This window comes from Lepisosteus oculatus, chromosome 28 (assembly GCF_040954835.1).
Source record: "Lepisosteus oculatus isolate fLepOcu1 chromosome 28, fLepOcu1.hap2, whole genome shotgun sequence".
NCBI lineage: Eukaryota > Metazoa > Chordata > Actinopteri > Semionotiformes > Lepisosteidae > Lepisosteus > Lepisosteus oculatus.
The window spans coordinates 6,359,113-6,384,128 of NC_090723.1; the positions used below are offsets into that span (position 1 = coordinate 6,359,113).

Consider the following 25,016-nt stretch of genomic DNA (forward strand, 5'->3'; position numbering starts at 1 on the left):
ACGTATTTTTAAATTTGAAAATGCAGTTCGGTGAAGGGTTGGCTCTTTGTCGGTTGTGGTAGTCAGTGTTATTCTGTAGAGGTTTAAAGTGTAGTGCTAGGTTCGGTTGAGAGGGTTTTGTTAGCGTTGATATTTTTAGCTTTATTCATCTGTTTTAGTAAAACAGCCATTCTCTGTTTTATATAGGTTGTAATACCGCTCGAATAGTTAAGAAATGGCCTCTGAAGGAACGCTGAAGGTAAGGTTAATGTCGACGAGCATGCTGGTGGTATCTGTGGAGGGAAAACCGAAATCTGGAGCCGAATGCTTACTTGAAAATATTATATACCTGTTTCTTTCCTCGTCTGTGCACGATTAAACAATTCTATTTCATTTGGGCTAATAAACACGGTTTTACATTCATGTTCAAAACCGTTATGTAAGGCAAAAAGACTTGCGGGGTGGAGGGAGTTTTTAATCTGGGATTATGAAAACAATCAGAACAGTAAAAAACTGGATTTATGACCGCATTCCAATCCTCCAATGCTAAAATATTATTTTAATGTAAAGTTTTCCAGATAAGTGCTTTCGATTTCGTCTTGGGACATATTTTCTTTTTTCTTTTCTGGCGAGGGTAAATTGTCCTGTTTGCGTGCAGCCTGCGATCGCAGCCGGTGATGGGTATGAAAATCAGATTTCAGATCGTGAATGTCCCCAGGTCGTTGAAGTGCTTACAAAATGGCGAGAACTGGACTCAGTTTGTCATGCCCCCTGACGGTCATCCTACCTCGATTTCCCTAAAACTACGATTCCGTGATTTCTGCTTTACTTATTCGGCTGCAAGAACTGAATTATTGACCAGTTCTCATCTTACTGTCCCAGCGGAACCAAGGAAAGTAGAGTTCGGCGTTTTGATAACCTTTCTTAATTACCACAGTGACAGGCATTGTATCTGGGACGAAGAATTTTCCGAGATATTTCAATTATAAATTTTGGGGGTAAATATTGTGGGGTTTGACTAAATAGAACGCAGCTGCTACATGGGATGTCTAGTCTTTCTTGTGTACAGAAACGAAAGACTATTTACACTTGCAAATGTTAAGTGCTTCGGTCTGGGACGAGCGGGGCGGAAGAGCGTTGTCCGTTAACTTTTTTTTTTGGTCAAGTTTACAATCTGGTGGCAGCGAGCCGAACTTCAGTCCGTCCCGTCCCCCTAAATCTTTTTAAATCCCTACCGCCTGTGGCATTGACACGCATCGCTTTCTTCTCTTACGACACCAGAGTAAGGCACAATCATTTCATGCAGCACTTTTCCTGTGGGAAGTTAAAAACCGTTTCAGACTCCTTGATGGCATGAGCTAAACGGTAAACCGAACTTCACCTCTGCAGGGCTGGTTTTCATTCCAGCGCACCTATTAATAATACAATTGAACTGGTAATTGGCTTCATTTAAGCTCTTTTGCCAGAACTTTTCCCTGCTGTGGATCTTTAAAACCCGCTGGACAGTGGCTCTCCCAGACGGGGATTCTAAATACCAGTCCACAGGGCGCGTTTGTAAAGCCAAATTGCTGTCGCCCACCTCTTGCCCTTTTGTGTCCCCTGCAGACGATGTTTGAGAACAAGCCTGTGAGCAAGGCGAAGGATGATAAGCGTCTGTCTGTGGAGAGGATCTACCAGAAGAAGACGCAGTTGGAGCACATTCTGCTCCGTCCCGACACCTACATCGGGTCTGTGGAGCCCGTGACACAGGTGAGCACTTGTGACACAGGCGGGCAGGCACCTGGCCATGCAGTTTGCAGTGTGGCAGCTCTTTATATATCCGGGAAAGTGTAGGCAGAGGCTGGATTCATGCTGTTTATTACCCCGTTTTAGTGGATGGATGTTATTTTTGTCAACTCAAAGCTAGTGCATTAATACTTTCGTGATCATTTAAGGGAGGGTGTCTCATATCTTTTCGCCATGTGTACTCTAAACTGTAGTACATTATGCAATGGTACAAGGTTATATGTCAGTTTGGTTGTTTGTGATGGTTCTCTGCACTGAACCCTTGTGGATGTTGAGAACCTGCTGTAGTTGGACAGTCCAGTAAGAAATGCAGCCTATGGTGGATTCCCTAGTTTCTAGTATGTTTCCTAATGCAGAGTTCCGGCATGCTTTGCAATGTTACTGCATTGAATGAAGGCTGTGGCACCAGTCAACTAACAATCAGCTCACACTGAAATCTTGTTGAAGAGCCCCAGTTTGATGTTCCACAATAGATAACTAAGTTTTGATGGCCTTCTTTTCTAGCAAATGTGGGTGATGGATGAAGAAATCGGAATGAACTGCAGAGATGTGACTTTTGTTCCTGGCTTGTACAAGATCTTTGATGAAATCCTTGGTAGGTACTAATCAATAATGTGAGGTGGTGTCAGAGTAGCCTTCTGCTGTAATAATTTGTGCTTAATTGACAAAGATGTGTCTCTCTTCCGGACATTGTTATACCATACAGCATTGAGCCATTGATCTTTTTCATAGCGCCACAGGATAATGGACGGTGTGTATTTGTTTTCTAACATTGCCGTAAGAGGATATTTCCATGGATCCTTTTGACTCTGTGCATATTAATGATCAACAGTATTAAACACAGCTTTTCAAGATTATTGAAAATTGAGCTAGAAAATCTGTTCTTCTGTTTGAAAAATAAGTAAAAGCCTAAATCTAAGATCTTGTTTTTCTCCAGTGAATGCTGCAGATAACAAACAGCGGGATAAGAAGATGTCCTGCATCAAGATCAACATTGACCCGTGAGTGATGTTCTAGAATATAGTCAAGGGTGCAATCGAGTCGACAGTTTAGCGTTAACATTTTAACATTTCAGTACCTAGAGTGTTTTTTTCAAATGTAGATACTTTATTTTATTGTGGTTTCGGAACTGAAAACCATGAAAAAGCTCAAGTTAAATAAATCCCTGGATCATTTAACAGTAAATGACTTAATTGGAGGAAAAATCAAAAGCCACTGGGCTTCGCAAACCCTGCCTTAGTCACATACTTGCCCTGTAATCCACCGCTACACTTATTCCTACACTAGTACACTATTATGGAAACAATTATCAATGACACACCTCTAAAAAATCACTTGAGTGTCACTGACTCTCGGAAATCCTTTCTATCACCTGGATCAAAATGTTTGTTTGGGAAGCTGTGCTTCCTTGAGAATTAAATTTCAGGAGGAATTGGAACCATCTTTATAGGGACAAACATCTTATTGTATATGGTCAGGGCGGCTGGGTATTTACTTGGGGTCTCTGTGTGGACTTTGTCCCCAGTGAGAATAACGCCATCAGCGTGTGGAACAACGGGAAGGGCATTCCTGTGGTCGAGCACAAAGTGGAGAAAGTGTTCGTGCCGGCCCTGATCTTTGGACAGCTGCTCACATCCAGCAACTACAACGACGACCAGAAGAAAGTCACTGGTAAGGCCAGCCGAGCTCAGCTCAGCTCAGTTCAGGTTATTTGTCACATGCTCAAGTGCAGTGAGATGCTTGTTTGCATGTGTGCTCCAATACTAAGACGAGAACCTCAAACCTCTTGGCCCCTCGTCCACCACAGCCAAGCGCGAAGTGTTGAAGACTGACTGGCACTGCACCTGAAGCAGGCGGGGGCGAATCTTCAAGCCATTAGCAGTGATAAAAGCAGGCATCCATTAGGCTTGAATGACCGGATGCCAAGGCTGACCGCTGTAAATGAATCATGATTGTACTTGGCGTTATACATGCATTGTTAGTGTGGTTGTCGGAAGAATAATTATAACCCCACTTCACCCTAATCTAGTTTGTGTGTTGCGAAATTCTGAGACATTAAAGTCATAATCTCAAGCTTGTCATTTGCTGGTTTTCTAGGTGGACGAAATGGATATGGTGCCAAGCTGTGTAATATTTTCAGCACCAAGTTCACTGTGGAGACAGCCTGTCATGAGTCCAGGAAGTGTTTTAAACAGGTAGGGCACTTTGGAGGTTGGGGTGAAGTACTGTACAGATGTTGGAAAATGTGATGGAGAGACATCATATTTCATGATAAATAACATGGTGGTGGGATCCTTTTGATTTTACAGTTTATCGGATAAAAAATGAAGAATTTGATCAGGGGTTCTTGTTTAAATGGTGAAGTGATGAAGTTAGTGAAGGTTCTTCCTGCTGAGCTCATCCCAGTCCGGTCAGTTGAGGTGCATCAAAAAGTTCTTGTTTTTTGTAACAGCATGTGGGGGGAATGTCATTGTTTTAAGCCTGCAATTAAGTTTCGTGGAAATTGTTTGCGTAATGGTTTGAATTGCTTTGACAACTATTGAGTCAGACACTTACTATTGCAATTAAACTGTTCTCAATATCCACAGCAAGAATAACTGTCACCCCCAGTAGTCACTCATGTCAGAGTGGACTGTAGACACCCCTGTAATGGTAAAAGTGTTGTAAGAGGTTCAGCTCTCCACTGTCCTGCAAACAGGTGCTCAGTCTTGCTGCGACACGAGCACTGATCTCCCTCCTCTCCTCGTCTCCCGCTGCTTCGCAGACGTGGTACGATAACATGGGCCGCGCGGGCGAGGCAAAGATCAGGGCCTTTGACGGGGAGGAGTTCACCTGCATCACCTTCCAGCCGGACCTGGCCAAGTTCAAGATGCAGTCTCTGGACAAGGACACGGTGGCCCTGATGTCCAGGAGGGCGTACGACGTGGCCGGCTCCACCGCGGGGGTCAAAGTCTTCCTCAATGGACAGAAGCTGTCGGTTCGTATTGCACTGTCTGCTTCTGTAGCAAGTGCCTCACCAGGCAGTTGCTTGCATCTGTAAATATTTTAGAGGAATGTGTTTTGTCTGTATTTGTGAATATTATATCAGTGTCTAGCCGTTGATAACCTAGAAAATGTACGTTTTAAGAGAGAAAATTCTTCTCAAATCCCTGTTCTTATGAGAGAAGAATGTGCACTATTAATTGCAATGGGCGATTCTTGGACCACTGCATGTCCAAACAGTGTTCTCTGTTGATTTGTTGTAACAGTATGTATTCTCAGTTGTGGTTTGGAAATAAAGCCTACCTGGCTAATTAGGTGTACTAAAATGTAGTCTCTTAATTATACACTACAAAGATGTTTTTTTGTGCGTTTTTGACCCTTAGTCCTCTTTCTTTCCCGGCCTGCAGGTGAATGGCTTCCGCAGCTACGTGGATCTGTACGTGAAGGACAAGGTGGACGAGCTGGGCATACCGCTGAAGGTCATCCACGAGGTGGTGAACGGGCGCTGGGAGGTGTGCATGACCATGAGCGAGAAGGGCTTCCAGCAAGTCAGCTTCGTCAACGGCATCGCCACCACCAAGGTGACTCCACGGCCTCCCCTTAGTTTGCGGACTGGTTCGTTTTGTGTTACTGGCATGTTGGGTAACTCGTGCCTCTTCGGGTATAACACTGTTCCAGTGAATGTGGGACTTCCTGTCAGCGTATTGGTTCTGCTTTCTTGTTAGGGTGGCAGGCACGTCGACTACGTGGCAGACCAGATTGTCGGCAAGCTCATCGAAGTTGTCAAGAAGAAGAACAAGGCTGGTGTCACAGTGAAGCCCTTCCAGGTAGGTCAGAGGACTTTAAACTGGAATTTAATCTTCCTTTGACTTCTGTTACTACTTTCTGAGGTTGCCATCCAAACGCGAAGCTCGGAGACTTGCGATGGTTTGACTATAGGATGGTTGCAGGCAGTGAATCCTTTAGGAGGGTTCGTTCTGTGCCTGCTGGCTCCCATGGTGTTTTTGCCCTGCAGGTGAAGAACCACATCTGGTTGTTTGTGAACTGCCTGATTGAGAACCCCACCTTTGACTCCCAGACCAAGGAGAACATGACCCTGCAGCAGAAGAGCTTTGGCTCCACGTGTCCGCTCACCGAGAAGTTCATCAAGGCCGTGAGTTTGTTTCCTGGACTGTGGGCTGAGCTGCTGTATTAACTTCTCGAGGGGAGTTCTTGTTTCCCATATAAGCTCCTGAAGAATGGCTCAATGCATATATTTACTTGACCTATGTGGAAGACTAAAACCTAAATCTCACATCCCAGTGACTTAGATGAAAATGAAAGAATGAAACCTTGATCTTCTCTTCCTGTATTTTATTTAGATCCCTTTCATTGTTTGTTTTTTTTACTCCTGCAGTCAAGTTCTAATTAAACGTGTGGTTATGACCTCTGAACTCCTCACTAGACTGTACACACAGAGCTTATGGGCATCCTGCAGGTGTGGTTCATTTCCCTGTCTCCTGTGTGTGTTGCAGGCCACCTCCTGTGGGGTTGTGGAGAGCGTCATGAACTGGGTGAAGTTCAAGGCTCAGACTCAGCTCAATAAGAAGTGCTCTGCTGTCAAGCACACCAAGATCAAGGGGGTCCCCAAGTTGGATGATGCCAACGATGCAGGTAAACTGCACTGCTATAGTAGCCAGACTTAGCGCCCTGCTGCAGGGAGGCCAGTGGAGAAAGAAGCTTGCTCTCTGGCTGACTGTGAGGACCTGAGTTGTGACTCCAGTAGGTGTTTAAAAATACATAAGGTATTTAAAACCCATAGCATTTAAAGTGGGCAAAAGCATTGTAACAACAAGGCCAGGAACATAAAACGTTCTGGAGTAAGAATCTTATCTTGGTTATTCAGAATTACTGCCCTGCTGTATGAAGCTTAAAGCCATGAGTGGTCAAATGGTGCTTTTGAAGTTATCCAGCAGGATTGATTATTTTTCTCTCAATATTAATAGGCACTAGAATACTGAAGGTTTCCACAAAAGCTCTCAATAGTGTGAATCATTTTTTCTCCCCCAGGGGGTAAGAACTCGAACATGTGCACCCTGATCCTGACCGAAGGAGACTCGGCCAAGACGCTGGCGGTGTCTGGGCTGGGCGTGGTTGGGAGAGACCGCTACGGGGTGTTCCCCCTCCGGGGGAAGATGCTCAACGTGCGGGAGGCTTCGCACAAACAGGTAGGCCTCGGGCAGCCAGGACCAGCAAGGAGCTCACTGCGCAGATTTCTGCATATCAGACGGGTTTTTTTAAAAAGTGCTGTTGGAGGTTTAACTCATGAATTCATTTCTGTAATCCTTCGTATCATAGCCAGAGTTGCTTCCAGACTTTCCTGAGAGCAAAGGAAGGTTTTGTTTTGAGTAAATCTTTGAATTAAGAACGCATGTACAGCACTGTGTCCTAAAGACGATTCATTAGGCAAGTGGATTTTCGTATGCATCATCTTTTAGTAGATCCTAATGGCTTTTCAAACTAACACTTGAGCTAACCAAGTGCTGTGGCGCCTAGGATCTAACTGTATCAAACAGTAGAATTGTTTTAACCTTCAGACTTTGAAACGTTCGCATTTCATTCTTGCTGTTAATCACGTCTTGCTGACATTTAGGAAATATCATGCACATCAGTTTGATGTCTGAGTTCTTGCTTGCACTTGGGGCTAGGGATCTGGAAATGTCATTTGGTCGCTTCTGTAGTTACACGATTTCTGTAAGTGCAGCAGACTATGCTAAACGCACATTAATGTGAGAAATTACTGGCTCACGATTTCCAGAAGGGGATACGGTGAACTGGAATTACGGTTTTTAAATAGCAATAGCATAATCGGTTAAAATAGATCAGACTAATATTGAAAGTACTAAAAAAAATGTATTTCAGTATCTTATCACTGAGGAGTTAAATTCTTTATGCTTGTGTGCCTTCCGTAGATTATGGACAATGCAGAGATCAACAATATCATCAAGATAGTCGGGCTGCAGTACAAGAAGAACTACAGTGATGCCGAGTCTCTGAAGACCCTGCGCTATGGGAAGATCATGATCATGACAGATCAGGTCTGTGCTGTGACGGAACACTGTTTGCTGCTTCTTTCTCCCACCACTTTTAGCAAAACCCTTTGGTAATAACTGTGACCTCTGTTCCAACTAAGAGGACTGTGGACAAGGTGCTGATTTTAGCTGGTATTTCCTATTTCAGTCCTAAGTTTAGTTTGGATTTAGTCCTGTGGGACTTTCAGTGTATATAGACCAGCTGTGCCAGAATCATTCCTGCGGGTCAGTTTCCTTCACAGCTTTTCTAATGGAGCTTGGTAGGATGGGTGCAGTGGAAGCCCATTCTTATGTAGAGCTGTGGAACAGAAGAGACATTTCCCATAGTACAGCCGTTACATTTTATTGCGAAGTAACTTGTACTCCTAATGTGGTGTTGATGCACACTGACCTGATGGAAAAGGGAATATACATCGGAACATAACGGGGAAAAATAGTAGCCTAAAATTAAGAAACATTTGAGGTTCGAATATATTTCTCAGACTGGTGAATGCCATTTCTTCAAGTGACTTAGTGTTAAAAATGTGAATTAAAAATTGTGACCGTCAAATCGGACCATGAAAGAGTCTGATTGATTAAGCAGATGTCTTTCATCAGAAAGTGTAATGGCAGACCAGCCTGGAGAGCTGTATTCCTGGCAGCAGTGCAATATATATGTTATATATATAATATAGTGTCATATGAAGTTTCCAGGGGTGATGTATATTGTTTTCCTTCCCTTTGCCAACCAGGATCAAGATGGGTCTCACATCAAGGGACTCCTGATTAACTTCATTCACCACAACTGGCCCTCTCTGCTTAGGCACAACTTCCTGGAGGAGTTCATCACCCCCATCATCAAGGTATTTTTTTCAGTGGGCCACCACTTCAGTTTATAGATATTGATCATATTTCTTTGTAAATTGATGTTTTGTTAACACAATCAATGTTGACTGTTCTTTGAAGGAAAGATGGATGTAAATAATTATCACACATTAGTTTACTACTAGTAGTTGTGTTAAGTTGGTTTAAAGTATAAACTAGGCTAATCATTCTTTTTAAGCAATATATTTACTGCATTGGGGAACCTAAAAAGCATATGATTCTATACTCTTGTATATGTTCATAGGTGATACTTACAGAAGTGAGACTAAACCTACCTTTGGGAAGTTTGATACTTTTTGGGAAAAGACTATTTCAGTTGAAATCTCATTTTTTTTCTGAAACCTTGTAGTGACCAAAATGTCCAAAGACCATACACTTATTCTCTTCAACTTCTGCCCCCACTAGGCATCCAACAAGAAGCAAGAACTGTGCTTTTACAGCATCCCCGAATTTAATGAATGGAAGGAAAGCCAGTCTAACCTCAAATCCTGGAAAATAAAGTACTACAAAGGTTTGTTGTAAACACCTGTGGTAGTGCAGCTGGCAAAGTAAGCAGCCCTTTTACAGAATTGCTGGAAATCCATTTTAAACCTATTCATATCTCTTCAATTTAATTGTATGGAAGGTGGTTTAAGCTGTGTCTTGGACCAGGTCTTTCAGCACTCTTGGAAATTTTGGTTTCTTCTTCATGGTGAGACTGTGGGGGACCCTTGGTGTTCAGTTTTCCTGTGCTGGGTGTTAATATGGTTAGAGCATTTGAGGGCTGAGATCAGCCTGTGGGGCAGTTCAAACCCGTGTTTTCAACCACATACTTCATCGTTTCATGTTCTTGCAGGCTTTTCTGAAAGGTTTATTATTGTAAGTGAAAAGGTTGAACAGCTTAGTTCCCATAACCTTCTGTAATCCTCCTGTACAGAGAGTCTTCAAACATGCTGAGGAGTTTCTTCATCTTTTAAAATTCAAGTTTCTCTTCAGAAGCCTAGGTTTTTGTACCCTACTTTTTCTGCACTTTTCAGATTTGCAGGAACAGTGCAGATCCGCCATCTTGCTATCGACCCAGGGTGGTGATCTCTGGATCTGTCACTGAGACCCCCTTGTGTCTTCTCTACAGGTCTGGGTACCAGCACTTCTAAGGAGGCAAAGGAATACTTTGCCGACATGGAAAGACATCGAATCCCCTTCAAGTATGCTGGTCCTGCCGATGACGAGGCAATCACCCTGGTGAGCACGTTTGAAGAGGACTGACTGACCCTATTGATACACAATAAAATATATACATGTTGCACGGGGGGTTTCAAAGATCAGCAGCTCTATTCTATTTTACTTGTATATCAGTGATCCTCACACTTATATAGCGCTTTTGTGGCCACTCCAATTCATAGATGAGGATTATTGGGAGGCCATAATTGGTAAGATCCAGGGGGAAATTTGGCCAGGACACTGGGATGACACCCTTACACTTTTTGAGAAAAAGCCCTCTGATTTTTAATGACCTCAAAGAGTCAGGACCTTAGTTTTATGTCTCATCCAAAGGATGGCATCTTTTTACAGTATAATGTCCCTGTCACTATACTGTGGCATTAGACCTATAGACCCACACAGACCTCGGGGTGAGCGCCCCCTACTGGTCCCCACTATCATGTCATTGTTTTCTCTTGCTTAAGTGCCCTTTTTGCTTGCTAGTGAAATTTTTCGAACTGAAACAGTTGTCAGATCCAAATCATCATGTGCTCATTTTGGGCATTAGGGAAGAGTGTAGCTGGGTAGACTGGGGGAAATGTCTCTGTGTCACACACTGATTTCTCGTAGGCCTTTAGTAAGAAGAAGGTTGACGAACGCAAAGAGTGGCTTACGAGATTCATGGCGGACCGCCGACAGCGGAGACAGCACGGCTTGCAGGAGGTGAGAAACACGCTTTCGTTAATGACGTTTTCAGCCCCCGATTGTCTCGAGATCAACTTTTTAAAATACTTGGTTCCTTGTGTTGACCATTTGAAGCTGTATGACGCATGATTGCTGCGTGTACGAGTCTTGGCATGGGGGGGGAAAGTCCGTTATCTTTCGACTGTTTCATTAATCCACTGTATAAAGTGTTATCTTTCCATTGAAAAATTTTTTAATTAAGATGTAATGTAGGAACATTAAGAAAGATGGTATTGGAGCACTGAGTAACTAAGCTCTGTGGCTCTGTTTCTCAGAAGGTGTGTAATGGTTTTGCTGGTTTCTGTTGAGAAACTTTGCTCAGCAAACGTCTGCCCCTTTCCATCCGTTGGTCTGGTTCACTTGCAGGCCGCGGGCTCCAGCCCAGTGCACCCTAAGAGACTAAACCCTTATGATGTAGAGCTGCATGCACAGCTGTCACATACGTAATTGTTCTCCCCTTTAAGAGCACTCAGCATTTCAGAGGTTTGCTTAAGTGAAGGGTGAGCATGAATTTCACATTTGTAGTTGCTGCATCTGAAGTTCTGCACTTATTTTCAGCACCAGAAAATATGGGTCAGGACACCATTTGTTTTTGGGTTTGGCATTTGGTTTGGCTGCAGACTGTTTTTAAAATTGTCACCCCATCCCTATTCTGGGCCCCCCAACCACAATTAACAGAGCATCCGTCTCTCGCAGGATTACCTGTATGGGAAGACCACCCAATACTTGACATACAATGAATTCATCAACAAAGAGCTGGTCCTGTTCTCCAACTCGGACAACGAGAGGTCCATTCCCAGTCTGGTGGATGGTAAGTTGGAAAGCAGCCTGGTGGATCTCGTTTCTCCATCACTGTCAAGAGGAGTCTGAGGGAGCTGCTGTCTGCTTCACTGCCTGTACATTCTTCTGTTGGGATACTAGGTCTAAAATGGGACCAAATACTCTGTGGTTCATACTTAGTGATGCCAATCAATTTTTATAAACCAGCCCTTTGCATCTCTTAACCACCATGTGTCTCCCAGGCCTGAAACCGGGCCAGAGGAAGGTGCTGTTCACCTGCTTCAAGAGGAATGACAAACGAGAGGTGAAGGTGGCTCAGCTGGCGGGCTCTGTGGCCGAGACATCTGCCTATCACCACGGTGAGGTGAGTGGAACACGGCGTGCTTTATACCACATGGCATTTTTCTGTACCACGAGGCTGTACTTCACTCTTAACTGTACTGCAGTGCATAACAAAAAAAACTACCTGATCTGAGCTTTGATTCCTGTTTGGACAAAAAAAAACTTGAGCAAGTTTTTGCGAAAAGCTCCTGCAGACTGAACTTCTACTCAGCCTTGAACACCCTCAGCCCTGACGCAGCTGGCTCGGGTCCCTCCTGGGGCCCTGTGGTTCTCATGTTTTCCACTGAAAAAACACAACCTGAGGACAGAAACGGCGCTGCAAGGGAGAAATTCCCTTGTGATGTCCAGATCTTTTCTCTTTTCCATGAGGGTTATTTAGGAGAATTCTCTGATTTTGTGAAGGTTTCTGGGTCATAATGTAAAGGTCATTGCGTGTCCTGCATCCTTCAAGAGAGCAGATGCATAATTTAGATTGCAGTGCAGCTCAACCGGCTGGCATTTGTGAAGTCCCTTTGAGGAATATCATGCATCGTGACATCAAACCCCAGGCTGACCCCTTGTATATTGGCTTTTGCTGCTGTCTTCATAGATGTCCCTGATGATGACCATCATCACCCTGGCTCAGAACTTTGTCGGCAGCAACAACCTTAACCTCCTGCAGCCCCTCGGGCAGTTTGGTACAAGGCTGCATGGTGGCAAAGATGCTGCCAGTCCTCGATACATCTTTACCATGCTGAGGTCAGTGCTGCTGTGTGGACGCTATTGTGCACTTCCGGTGTGATTTTGTGACTTGGAACGTTTCTCAAGTGGTTAGAAACCACCATGTTGCACATTTTTTGCATAGCTGTTTAGTACATTGATGAGACTAAGGTGGTCAATGCCTATAAATGCAGGTGGCTCTAAACCGTTAAGGAGGAACTGCAATGCTGTCTTTATATTTCAGGGATAGAAGGAATCAGCACTGAAGGCATTTCAAACCACAATGAAAGTAAAATGTACACAGTAACTTGTAAAACTTCCAGTTTGCATCACAAAATAGACAATTTCCAGGTATACGCAGTGACTTATTCTGCAATTCAGAACGAGTCAATAGAACATTTGGTGAGGTGAAGCAGGCTTGTTACGTGGTAAAGAAATGGGCTTGTGAAAACATCTCTATTAATCCCATAGAAATATTGCTCTCAACTTCGAGACAGTTTTCCGACAAATACTACTTGTTAACTCTGCATGCAGACCACATCGGTGAAATGTCTGCTGCACCACCTGTACTTGATCACTCAGACACCTCATTAGGTTAGTCATTACAGTGACTAGTGAGCAGGAAGGGCAGTGCAATTCACACAACATCTCGTTCTCACCTGTGGCGAGACTAGGGGTTTGTGACAACGATGACAACAGTACAATAGTTTCACAAAGCGATTTTGTGCTTAATTTGCGATTTCTACTCCATCAATTATTTTATTTTGTTACAGAGTTTTAATCAGTCTGAGAAAACTGGGACTGCAGTTCCCCTTTCACGTCCGCAACCGCAGGGAAATAAGTTAATGCTTGCAAATGGCCATTTTGATTACTTTGGATGTATTAAAATAAAACGAAGGTGTTTTGGGGTTTAAGTACATTTCCAAACAGGCTGATTCACATTATGACTCGGCATGGCTTACTGCTGGTATCGCAACGTCTGAGACCTGCCTCTCCCCCCAGTCCTCTGGCCCGCTTGCTCTTCCCCCCGGTTGACGACAACCTGCTCAAGAACAACTACGACGACAACCAGCGCGTGGAGCCCGAGTGGTACATCCCCATCATCCCCGTGGTGCTGCTGAACGGCGCCGATGGCATCGGCACGGGCTGGGCCAGCCGCATCCCCAACTTCGACGTGCGGGAGGTCGTGAACAACATCCGCCGCCTGCTGGACGGGGACGAGCCCCTGCCCATGGTGAGCGCGCTCGGGGGGCTGCTGTCCAAACCGCACTGTATTCCCCGTGACAGACGGTTCGGGGCTCCTCTCCCTTTTCAGACCAGTTATTGAAGAAACGTGTAAACTGTGCATGATGCTAAGGTTTTTTTTTCTTCTTCCAGCTTTTTCTTTGTTCGCAGGAACATTTTTTAACTCTCTGCCAGCTGAAACAGGGAGGTTAAAGGCAGAAACATAATTGTCCACATCTACATTAGTTTAATCATTACCCAAAAGACAACACAAAAAGAAACAAAAGTCTACACTGAAATCTTTCATTATTTTACTTCAGAAAGTCAAATCAGGTCTTTAATTTTTTTGTCCCCCAAGTTAACCAGTATTGGCTAAACCTTTCTTATTGTAGAATGGAAGCAGGTGTCATTTTTTCCATCATGTAAAGCTCATTCACTGTCAACCTGCTGTTCAGATGCTGGAGGTTCTTTTATGTGCCGTTTCCCCATGATTGTTTTTTTGTTAGCAGCCAGAAGTTCTCTTAATAGATATTGCTTTTGGTTCAGTGCAATCAAATAGGAAGGTTTCCTAAATACATAACTGAGAATTCACATGCGTTTTGGGTTTCATGCATACAATGAAACTGTAGTCTTGAGTTATACCCAGTATAGTCGACACCTGATGCATCTGTCAAAACTATAGCGTTATTGGATTGGTTACTTTAAACCTTTGTACTTATTGCATCCTGGGGAGGTGATGCTGTGTTTTTGTTTTTCCTTGCATATTTTAAACGTGGCCGTTCTTGCCTTTTGTCTACATTTAATCTGGAAGTTTTTCAGACTTACTGATCGACTTCATTTTAATAGCTCCCAAACTACAAGAACTTCAAGGGCACCATTGAGGAGCTGCTTCCTAACCAGTATGTGATCAACGGTGAAGTCTCCATTATCGACTCCACCACCGTTGAAATCTCGGAGCTGCCAGTGAAGACGTGGACTCAGGTTAGTGCTTCAAGAAGCCCAGCGCCTTGCATCTGCACCAAACTACAGATTACAGCAGACTGATGTTTTGGACTTGTATTAATGTTAGTTATTTTTCTCTAGTAGCTGCTTATCCACCATATCACGTGGAAGAACTTTAGTATTCACAGGAAGTAATGTATATATAGGATATCTGCTGTGCATGTTCCCTGTTTTTTTTATTCAAAACAAAATATTTGAAAATTGAATATGTGCACCTGGTGAACAGGTAATTTTGTGCATGTTTAATTTCTCCTAGTTCTCTCCACCAATGCAGACTAAATTTGAATCTTTTTGCCTTTTTGTTCCCTCCCAATTTCATTTGTACAGCTTCTTCGGTGGATTTTTGTCTTTTAATCCCTCCACTGTTGTCTCCCTTGCAGACCTACAAAGAGAATGTGCTGGAGCCCATGCTAAACGGCACCGAGAAGGTCCCAGCCCTCATCACCGACTATAAAGAGTACCACACGGACACGACCGTGCGCTTCGTCGTCAAGATGACGGAGGAGAAGCTGGCTGAGGCCGAGGCTGCTGGGCTGCACAAGGTCTTCAAGCTGCAGACCACCCTCACCTGCAACTCCATGGTAATGTCTCCCTCCGTCTTTGAAGGATCTGGGTAGCGTCCTGGAGACGTCTGTGGAACTGTAGAAAGAAATATTCGAAACTCCATCTTAATTCATGCCAAATCTCGGCTTGATATGAGTCTTCAGTAAATGTAGAATAGTGGATTAGATGTAGTTTAAGAATTACACTAATAAGTAACTTGATGAATGAGCACCAGTTCTAGTGATGGCCGATGAACAGTAAAATGATTAAATGTTCTGTAATTAAGAAATAAAACTTTTTGGTTTAATGATGATTTCTACAGATGTTTTTAGTCATTTTTCCAGTTATTCCCCTTTCATCAGTTCTCTTTTTTTGTGGTCAATCCTTAGTTTTTTTTTTTAGCCTGGTTACAGTGCCTTCCATTCAGAACCTGATCCTGGTTATGGTGCTATCACGTTTGTGTGCACAGGTTCAACAATGTTTTTGTTTTTCTGTTCTGTTAATGACGTCTGTCCATTTTTTGTCAGGTTCTATTTGACCACACTGGAAGCCTGAAGAAGTATGACTTTGTTCAGGACATATTGAAGGACTTCTATGAGCTGCGACTGAAGTATTATACATTGCGCAAGGACTGGCTGCTGGGCATGCTGGGGGCGGAGAGTGCCAAGCTCTCCAACCAGGCACGCTTCATCCTAGAGAAGATTGAGGGCAAACTGGTCATCGGTGAGTCCCTTTGGCCAGTTCACCCATTACTATGGTATCCTGTGGTGTGATTTTGCATTTCTAGTTCTTTATTAGCATTTCTTTACACAAGAAACAGGGATTTGGCATTTGGTTTTGACTTGGCTATTCAGCCGTACCTGTTTGAGAGATGGAGAGATGCAACATTTTAAAAGTTGCAACCTTCCCAGTGTGTAATGTTGGAAGGTTGATACCAGTTGGGGGAATGGAGCATCATGCCAAGCTCACTATCTTGGGAACAGCTATGTAGCTAAGAGACCCTGACAAATCCCACCCCACCACACAGTACTCTGTCCATTGGGCACTGCTGCTTGAAGAATTCCAGCCCCTTGATAAATAACATGCCCCAGGCTCAACCTAGTGATGTCTGGATAACAGGTCGATGCCTATATGGGTTAAGTCACTCAAGAGCTTCAACATCTCAGGCCTCAATTATGACCACTCAGTCATCAACACCACTCAGTGCCACTTCTGCAAGCATGGTTTAAATTTATAAAAAAAAAATTTTCAAGCACACAACTAGATTTTACATGGCTGGTGTACAGATTTGTTTTAACTGTTATGGTGACTGAATGAGGGCATGACTTCCATTTCTCCATCCCCCAGAGAACAAGCCCAAGAAGGAGTTGATCCGCATGCTGCAGGAGATGGGCTATGACTCTGATCCTGTGAAGGCTTGGAAAGAAGCCCAAGAAAAGGTGGGTACTCGTGTTTCTTAAATTTCACACTTTCCAGCAATAAAAATTGGGCTTTTCTCTATAGTGCTGTATGGTTCTTCATTTCCAATTTTTATGCTCTTATGCGAACATTTGGCGATTGATTAAAGATTGACATTCCCTTGTGAATGAGAGTTCACTGCTGATCTTTATGCAAGATATGAAGGTATCGATAAGGATGCAGTTATGATGTGTAACTGATGAAGTGCCAGGTTCCATGTCGTTAAACGAGTGTCTACCCTGCCTCTTTTGCCAAGTCTGAGGAGGAAGACACTGAGGAAGAGGAGACTTCAGAAGAGCAGTTGTCAGGCCCGGACTATAACTACTTGCTCAGCATGCCCATGTGGTTCCTGACCAAAGAGAAGAAGGAGGAGTTGTGCAAGCAAAGAGATGTCAAGGTGAGATCCTTCTTTTGAGGTCTTGTTCCTCAATTTATAGGCTATTTCCCTCTTCTCCTCACCCTGTGCTCCCCTAAATTGAGAAGCATATTTTCAGTAGGTTTTGTATTTCTGCCTGCAGTGTGAATTTGTCTAGAGAACCCCATTACACCTTCCTCTCCTGCCCTGTAGGTTTCTCGTGCTGTTACTTCATTTCCCTTCTCTCTGTAGACCAATGAGCTGAACACACTGAAGAAGAAGAGCCCTTCTGACCTCTGGAAACAGGACTTGGCCAACTTGGTGGAGATGCTGGATGTGAGTTTGGAGAGAGCTGCAAATGCCTTTTCATCCCATCAAGTACATCTTGTGAAGTTCATCTGTACTCCATATGCTTTCCAATCCATGCCACACCGGGTTTTCCATCTTAAATTGAAGACGAATGCAAAGCAATCCCGATGTATCTTAATAGTTTTCCTTTTTTAAGTTTGTTTATTGGCAGTTATTCAACAGTTTCCCATATTAGCTCTTCTAGACGTGAAGTGGCATTCTGAAAGTCGGGTAAACTGAGCTGGGACGAGATCTTGTCTGTGTGAACCGGAGTCGCTCTGGCTGGCCTGTCCGGCCTCTCACCCGCCCTCTGCCCTTCGCAGCAAGTGGAGCAGAAGGAGCAGGAGGACGCAGCTGTGCAGGTGAAGGCCACCAAGGGGAAGACGGGCAGGGCCAAGCTGGTGAAGATGAAGGAGGAGACCCGGCCCACGCCCCAGGGCCGCCGCGTCGTGCCACGCATCACCAGCGCCATGAAGGCCGATGCCAACAAAAAGGCGGACGCCACCAAGAAGGGCAAGAAACTCAAGGTTTGTAGCGGGCTTCCTTCAGACGGTCATCCGCCACCGTGAGATGGACCGGTCCGATGGCCACCCGTGGGCCCGGTGTTTCAGCTTGTGCTCCTGTCTGCAGCGAAAGTGTTAATATGAAAGAATTGTGAACTTCTGAGAATGGAGGTTTCCTTTCCCTTTTCTGTTCGTGCTCCTCGGGACTTTTTGTTTAAGAAATGTTTTCCACTGCGGGGTAAAGTAGACAGGTTTGATTACTTTCTGTAAGGCATATCAAATGACTAGACTAAATCGTTTCTGCAGGAGGAGCTTCATTATAGACCCATCCTGACCCCAGTAAGAGAACACTGAGTAGGCAGTCTGCCAGTTTGAGCTGTTTGGGTGTGATGGTGCAGTGCTGTAGGCTGGTAGGGGCTGGACTCAGCTGGGGCCAGTGAGACAGGCAGACACCCCAGTGTCAACTTTTCAAGTGCTGAGTTTGCAAAGGTCCAAGAAGGCGCTCGAATAAACAAGCGAAAATAAAACATCTGGTATCCCTGTCAAAACCTGATGCTTTTAAAATTGACTACTGTGTATAGTTATCATGATGCACAATACGTTTGATTCCAGACATCACCAGAAAGAAAGTAATGCAATTTTAAATGGTAGTTGCTAACCTTTTTTGGGGGGTAGAAAAACACGAAATGTTGATTTTCTTCAAAAGTGTCTAAAAAATGGTGGAACCGTTTTTCTGGAAGTTCTTCCTCTGCAAATCTAGTTTGGTGTGACAATGGATTTATCAGCGTTGTTGTGCTGCTGCTGAAACCTCAATGTGAAACAGTTCCGGACACATACCATCTCTTTAACTCCTTACTCCGCGCACAGCGCTACCAGAATCTCACCTGTTCGCTCTTTTCGGCAGAGTGAGGATGCGGTTGTGGTGAAGATGGAGTTTGAGGAGGAGGGAGGGGAGGATGGAGAATGTAACTCAGAAGAAATAAGTCTGGCGCAGAGACTGTCTAAAAAAACCAAGAAGGAGCCCGCCAAGAAAGCAGGTAATTCTGAGTGCTGGGCTTGACTTTCTGAACTTCTCAGCTTTGAAACATTAAAGTAGAGACCATTCCCCTCCAGTGACGTTAAAACCAGATTGCTGACAGCGATAGTTCAGTGCTGCTTTAGGAGTAAAGTATGAGTAGGGATAATGTTGTAAAATGCATCTATATGTAGAGGGACACCTAGATATATCTTCTGGGGGGGACAGGTTCTCTTCCCATTCTTCAAAATTAGGTGGGGGAGTCAAAAGTTCAGCAAATACCAATGTATTGATTTGTCTTTAATCAGAAAGAACAGGCATGAAATATATGCTTGATGCTACAAACAGTCCCGCTAGGTGACCAGGGTGAACGGCAAAGTCCTGTGAACTGTGTTCAATCTGGTGGTCTCCCGCAGCATCCAAGAGTGGGAAGCAGACCGTGCTGCAGTTCAAGCCGGTGCAGAAGGAGAGCCACCCCTGGTCCGACTCCGAGTCGGAGGCCGAGGCCGAGGTGCAGCCCAGGGAAAAAGCAGAGCGCTGCACCAAAGGCAAGACTGGCTCCTCTCGCCGTGGTAGAGGGTGGTGTAGCCTGGTAACTAAGAACTAACTGGCAGGCGGTGGGTCACATCGGCACTAGTGTCCCTCAGCAGACGCCAGCTGCCTACTGCCTTCCTGTTGGTAAACACTGAAAAAAGTCACGGCCATCATCAGAGGTCACATTCCCTAAATTCAATGTCCTGTAGATGTCTGCTGGATCCACAGGTCATTAAACCAAATGTTTATTTCCAGAGACAACTAGAACTGTGAGCTGGAGCACTTCTCTCTGAATTTCTGTATGATGAGAGAAGTTAAAGGACAGATTATTCACTATTTTTCTGTAGTCTCAAGACACCTTTGCTTCCACTGTATGCTTCTGTCAACCTTTTCTTTGACTGTAATGGTGTGATTCTGAGCAGCCGAGTCCATCGCCAATGGGATGTGTTTTGTCATGTTTTGAGCACTCCAGTGCTGGCTGCAAAATACCAAATTTGCTCCCTTCCAATACCAGAGTTGCTTTCATCTTGAAGTACTGCCTTAAAACTGGGAATCGAATTAGTGTTGACAAGTTACCCTGATGTGGATTTGTGATGATTTCCTTGTTTTAATTAAAAGCCAAGCTACTCCTGATGACACTGTTTGATCTTATAACAAATTTCCTGTTTATTGTGTAAAAGATGCTGGGTCAGTGCTGCCGAAATGTTATCAAAATGATGCCATGTGGACAGAGCTTTGAGCTTTTATTTTATTTGTGCAGCCCTTCAGGCGAAGTATAATGAGGGCTCAAGCAGTGAGGATGATTGTGACTGGAAGAAGAAGGAAGCCGATGACATTGAGGACTCGGATTTCTGTCCTGAGGCTTTGGCTGCTGACAGCGAGGATGAAGAATCGATGCAATCCGTGATACCCAAGCTCACGTGAGTCCCCCCCTTCCTTACTGCGTTCCGTGCCAAATCCGCATTTAATCGTTTTCCCCCGCCGTGTGTTAATGTGCTAGAAGCCAAGCCCTTTGAAGGCGTGATAAAACTGGCATGCGTTTTAATCTGCGACAGTCCATCGTGGAAGACTGCAAAAAGAAAGTCAGCCTTATCCTAATACGCCCGTTGTTGGTTTAATGCTGTTAACCTCAATGTTTGGCCTGCAAGTCTGCACATGTGGGCTGCTTATTTCATGCTCACTCAAACAGGGTTGAAAATGAGTTTGACAATTATTGTAGATTCTGCAATAGGCTTTTGTGCCAGGGGTAACTTTTGTCCTCGAGCAGAAAACTGCTTTGACAGGGTCATATATTAATTCCTGGGGAAAGAAAGGTATTTATATATTAATTCCTGGGAAAGTAAGGAATCCTTTGTCAGATCTAAATGGTGTTTTTCATGCTGCAAAGACAACTTTCAGGTTACAGCTTAACACAATTTCATTTGCCTTTACAGGAAGAAGCCAGCAAAGAAGGAGAAAAAAGACAAGCCTCTTCAGGGCATGTGCAGCATTGACCTGACCTGTATGTCCTGTTCCCACTATGGTTTCGTTTACATTTAAATATTAAATAATGAGCTGCTGAAACAACTTTTGCCACTAAATCAATTGAAAACAAATCGTCTTTCTACTAAAAATTTTAGGCTATTCATTCTCATCATTTGTTTTAGAAAACATGTGCTATATCGCCTTTTGATCAGCACTTCTACATTTTGACAGTCACTTCTTGTATTCCTTTATCGGAGTTTATCGATTTTTTTTCCCAATTTGCATATTTATGTAACTTATTCATTTTTGCGGTTGTCTTTGGAAGCAGAGGTAATCAATCTGGGGCTTTTCCCCAATGTTCTGTTGATCATCCCTGTTTGGCGAGCGATCAGTTTAGTTTTAGTCCATTCAGAGCTGCTTCTCTCTGTTCTGTTGGGACGAACATGTGTCCAGCTTCCCATGGGGAAAACTGGGTCAAGCTAGACTCAGTCTAGATGCTCGGTCTGATTTTGTTTTTGCGTTTATTCCCACTGTAGCTGAGGACAATGGAGCGGAGCAGACATCTGTACCCTCTGACCCCCCGGCAAAGCCCCCGACGAAGGAGGCCCCTGCCAAGAAACGCACCAAGAAGCTCGGCACTGCTGCCCCCAAGAAAAAAGGTGCCCCTCCTTTGTCACACCTGCACGCTCTATAAAAACACGGGTGCACAGCTGAGCAGGGGTGCGATCTCGGCACTCAGGGTTTTGTCAGTTGGGTGTGTCAAAGCATGAGTAGCACACCGCTGGAAAAGTGGAGAAACTTGTACGAGAACAGTTCTCGTTTGACTGCTCTTTTAACCGCTTTTGATCATCTGTACAAAGTGGAAGACCTTTCATCTTAAGTTTTATAAACTAAGCTTCAGTTGAAACCACACCCTGCCTAGGTGCGTAGCCACTGAACATTTCCCCCAGTCTTTTCCAACGCTGAGAGGTCAGAATGTAATGTTGGCACTGTCGTGTCGTGACTGTCCTGCCCTGTTGTCTGCACTTGTCTCCTGCTTCCCCAGCCACCCCTGGGTTTCAGAATGCTTATTTGCACATTACTACGTATACTACTGTAAATACCTGTTTATTTATCTTTATCTACTCATGACATGGCATATAAGTAAAATTTTAAAAATTACCTCATTAGCTGCTAATGATTCTCGGTTCTGACTGTTCTAGTGCATTGTTCACCTTGGCCCCGGAGAAACTATTTCGTTCTCTTGTACATTTGTATAGGTGCAGAATGACAATAGTGAAAGTGAAAATGAGGGAGGGCAACATCCTCGTACAACAGATTAGCATTTAAAGGGGCTGTAGTGGTTGCACATGCACTCCTTTCTAGCCCCGTGATATGACTGGCAGTGACTGCTCCCTGGCAGGACACTATGTGCTGCAGAGAGATTGTGGGGTTGTGCCTAATCTGACAGCCCTACCGCTTTGGAAGGTGTACGGAAGCCTCATTCTCTCGTGCTCAATTCTCCCCTTCTCCTTTTCCCAGATGAAAAGCAGCCATCGATCCTGGAGGCTCTGTCCAAGCCCAAGGCTGCCCCTAAATCTGTCAAGGCATCAGTCCTGACCTCCAGCGACTCCGACCTGCCGTCGAAGTCAACAGAGCAGAAGAAATCTACTAGCACCAGCACGGCCAAGCCGAAGGCCAGCCGGAAGAGGAAGACCTCCGAGTCCGACACCAGCTCCGATGATCTCATATCCCGCATCACCGGCAAAAAGACAGCAAGCAAGGTCAGTCGAGCTGCTGCTTGTCTAGGGTGAGCTGCTGTAACAAAACCCCTGTCAAGCATCCAGCAGAGGTAAAAGGTTTTGCCTGTGGTGCTGCCTACAGCCATGACAATGTGGCATTGAGCCAAAGCATATTGCCCTGTCCCGTTTCAAATTATTATTTTTTTTTTCAGATAAGGTTTTAATCCTACTAGTCTTGTTTACAGCAAAAAGCATTTAAATTGCAGGCGTCTTGATATACCTTGAATGCTGCTAGTTTGCATTGAGCGGCAGATTATAAATTGTGATTTTGTGTATTAGCTGTTGGTTAAACAGCGATAACCAAGATGGTTACTTACTATCTGCTGTGCCTCAGACTTCTGCAGCTGTTTAAGATCCTATTTTTCTTTCAAATTATATTTCTTAGGTAACAGGTGATGATCCATGTGCAACAGCGCTTTTTTGCCTTTCAAATCGGCAATCGAGAATATCAGATGGTTCAGATCCACCACATTTCACATTCAGTGTTGCTGGAGAAGGCAGTGAACGTGGGCCTGTGTCCTGACCCACCCGGTTCCAGTGGTTACATCCTCTCCTCCGCCTGGGTCCGTGTCCGTCCTTACCCTTTCCCTACCTGTGTCCCTCTGTCCCTCAGAAAGCGAAGAAGTGGGAAGACGACGAAAGCTTCCAGCTGTCGGACGAGGAGGAGCTGCCAGTACGGAGCAGAGTGGGCCGAGCCAAGAAGCCTGTATCGTACGCCCTGGATGACTCGGACTCGGACTTCTAGAGTGCTGTACTTCCTGGCTGGGCACAAGGACGTGATTAGCAGGGCACTGCGATCAGCACCTGTGCATTGTCATCTCCCCCCCTGGGCCTGCTGCAAAACGACACTGCCTGAATTTTAATTTGGTTCTACTAGAAAAATACTCCGAAGAGGTTTTCAATACCACTGTATTAATGTCTGACAGTTTTAACTGTTGTAGCTATTTTAGATTTTTTTTCTGCTGAAATGCTGCTTTAAAGCATTTTTGTAGATTCTCGTGAATATTTGAGAATCTCAGCTTATGGCTCAATCTAACTCAACTTCAAGGCACCTGTAAGTTTAGTACTTTTTCTGAATCATTTGTTGAAATGAACAAAGTTTTCGATATAGACATGACATACTAGAGGATATTTGACCTCTGGATCTGAGCAGAAGTGGATACATCGCAAGTAAAGTGATGGTATTCTGCAGCACTAGCCTGAAATCACTTGGTTTTACAACGGAGGAGGTCTCAAAGCTGACAAATTAGTCCCCGTTTCAGTGCAGTGGAAATCCACCTACTGACAAGGTAGAGGTTAAAATGTTTACTAAAAGTGGGAAGGGGGCGAGAATTAATGTCGCCTACATATATAAGGTTTAATTCCCTTAGCAGTGAAGTGAGTCCTTTACTGCTGGTCGCACAGGTGTGGAAATGTGCAGGGCACTGGGTTCTTATTAGTGTGTGTGTCTCTGCCGCGTTGACAGAACACTGACAGTCCACACCACCTTTAAACTGGACACAGGTTTCCTGTTGCATTTTCCCCCTTGTTCAGGCCGGACGTTTTCATTGTAAAATCCCATCTGTCTGAAAGCGCTGCCTTCATATTAGAAGCTGTTTTTTGTCTTGTGCGTTGTCTTTTGTCCTGTAAATATTTTCTAGTGCATCTTTTTTCTAAGCTTTTTTTATTTTTATATCTTCTGTGATCTTAATGTTTAAATAAAATCTACTTTTTTAATGCTCAAACAAGTTGAATTGTTGTTTTTTTTCTGACTTCCTTTTTTGTTTGCATCTTGAACACCCGCACAACCCAGTTCTTGAAATATGCCCTGCGAGATTCTTTGGAAATTCACTGTATGTATGCTGGCATTTGGTGACGTGTTTACTTGCAAATATCCAGTGCAACTGCTTCAGAAAGCACTGTGTGGATGATGGAATACTTGCATATTACAGTGGAGAATGAATTTATACTGTGCAGATAATACTGTAGGCAGTGCTGAGTATCTGACTAGAGCTAACAAATAAGATTCCTTACAGCAGCATTTTATAGTCCTCTGGAATCACCATCTACTGACTTTTACTCCAAATGATCTTAAATTGAATTAGGCCCTTTTTAATTTTTTTTTAAAGTGAGATCCACCAATTTTCTGTGTGATTTGCAATGTGCTGGTTTGCAAGAACTGGAAACGGTTAAGTTGGCAAATTAGTTTGAATTGGTGTGTGATTGTAGGTCCTTGGGGTTTTGCCTATAGAAACACTGGAGGTTTGCCATAGGGCTAGGAAGGGACGAATCGGTGCTTGCTCAACTATAATTTGTAGCTGTTTAGGAATGGGGATGAGTAAGCCTTGGTACTGTACTAACTGGTCATCCTGCGCATTTCTGTGC

The 25,016-nt window shown here is 44.2% G+C and overlaps 1 protein-coding gene across 1 annotated transcript; it reads left to right on the plus strand.

The window, feature by feature from the left end:
- Positions 1-24,379, plus strand: top2a (DNA topoisomerase II alpha). Its single transcript, XM_069185696.1, has 35 exons — positions 1-238; positions 1,585-1,728; positions 2,269-2,359; positions 2,702-2,765; positions 3,290-3,435; positions 3,862-3,959; positions 4,529-4,741; positions 5,154-5,327; positions 5,472-5,573; positions 5,762-5,899; positions 6,261-6,399; positions 6,796-6,953; positions 7,698-7,823; positions 8,549-8,659; positions 9,087-9,192; positions 9,793-9,902; positions 10,491-10,583; positions 11,301-11,415; positions 11,627-11,748; positions 12,316-12,464; positions 13,428-13,659; positions 14,496-14,630; positions 15,032-15,232; positions 15,722-15,917; positions 16,542-16,633; positions 16,909-17,049; positions 17,260-17,343; positions 17,679-17,882; positions 18,763-18,895; positions 19,290-19,421; positions 20,168-20,327; positions 20,841-20,908; positions 21,408-21,530; positions 22,393-22,634; positions 23,266-24,379. The coding sequence occupies exons 1-35, from the start codon at positions 215-217 to the stop codon at positions 23,395-23,397; spliced, it is 4,698 nt and encodes a 1,565-aa protein (XP_069041797.1). The 5' UTR covers positions 1-214; the 3' UTR covers positions 23,398-24,379.
- Positions 24,380-25,016: the final 637 nt, after the last annotated feature.

Excerpts from the sequence above, each read along its gene's own strand:
- top2a (XM_069185696.1), top strand. The coding sequence starts at position 215 with ATGGCCTCTGAAGGAACGCTGAAG. Across the intron at positions 1,729-2,268 it reads CTGTGGAGCCCGTGACACAG|CAAATGTGGGTGATGGATGA; the intron begins GTGAGCACTTGT and ends CTTCTTTTCTAG. Across the intron at positions 9,903-10,490 it reads ATGACGAGGCAATCACCCTG|GCCTTTAGTAAGAAGAAGGT; the intron begins GTGAGCACGTTT and ends GATTTCTCGTAG.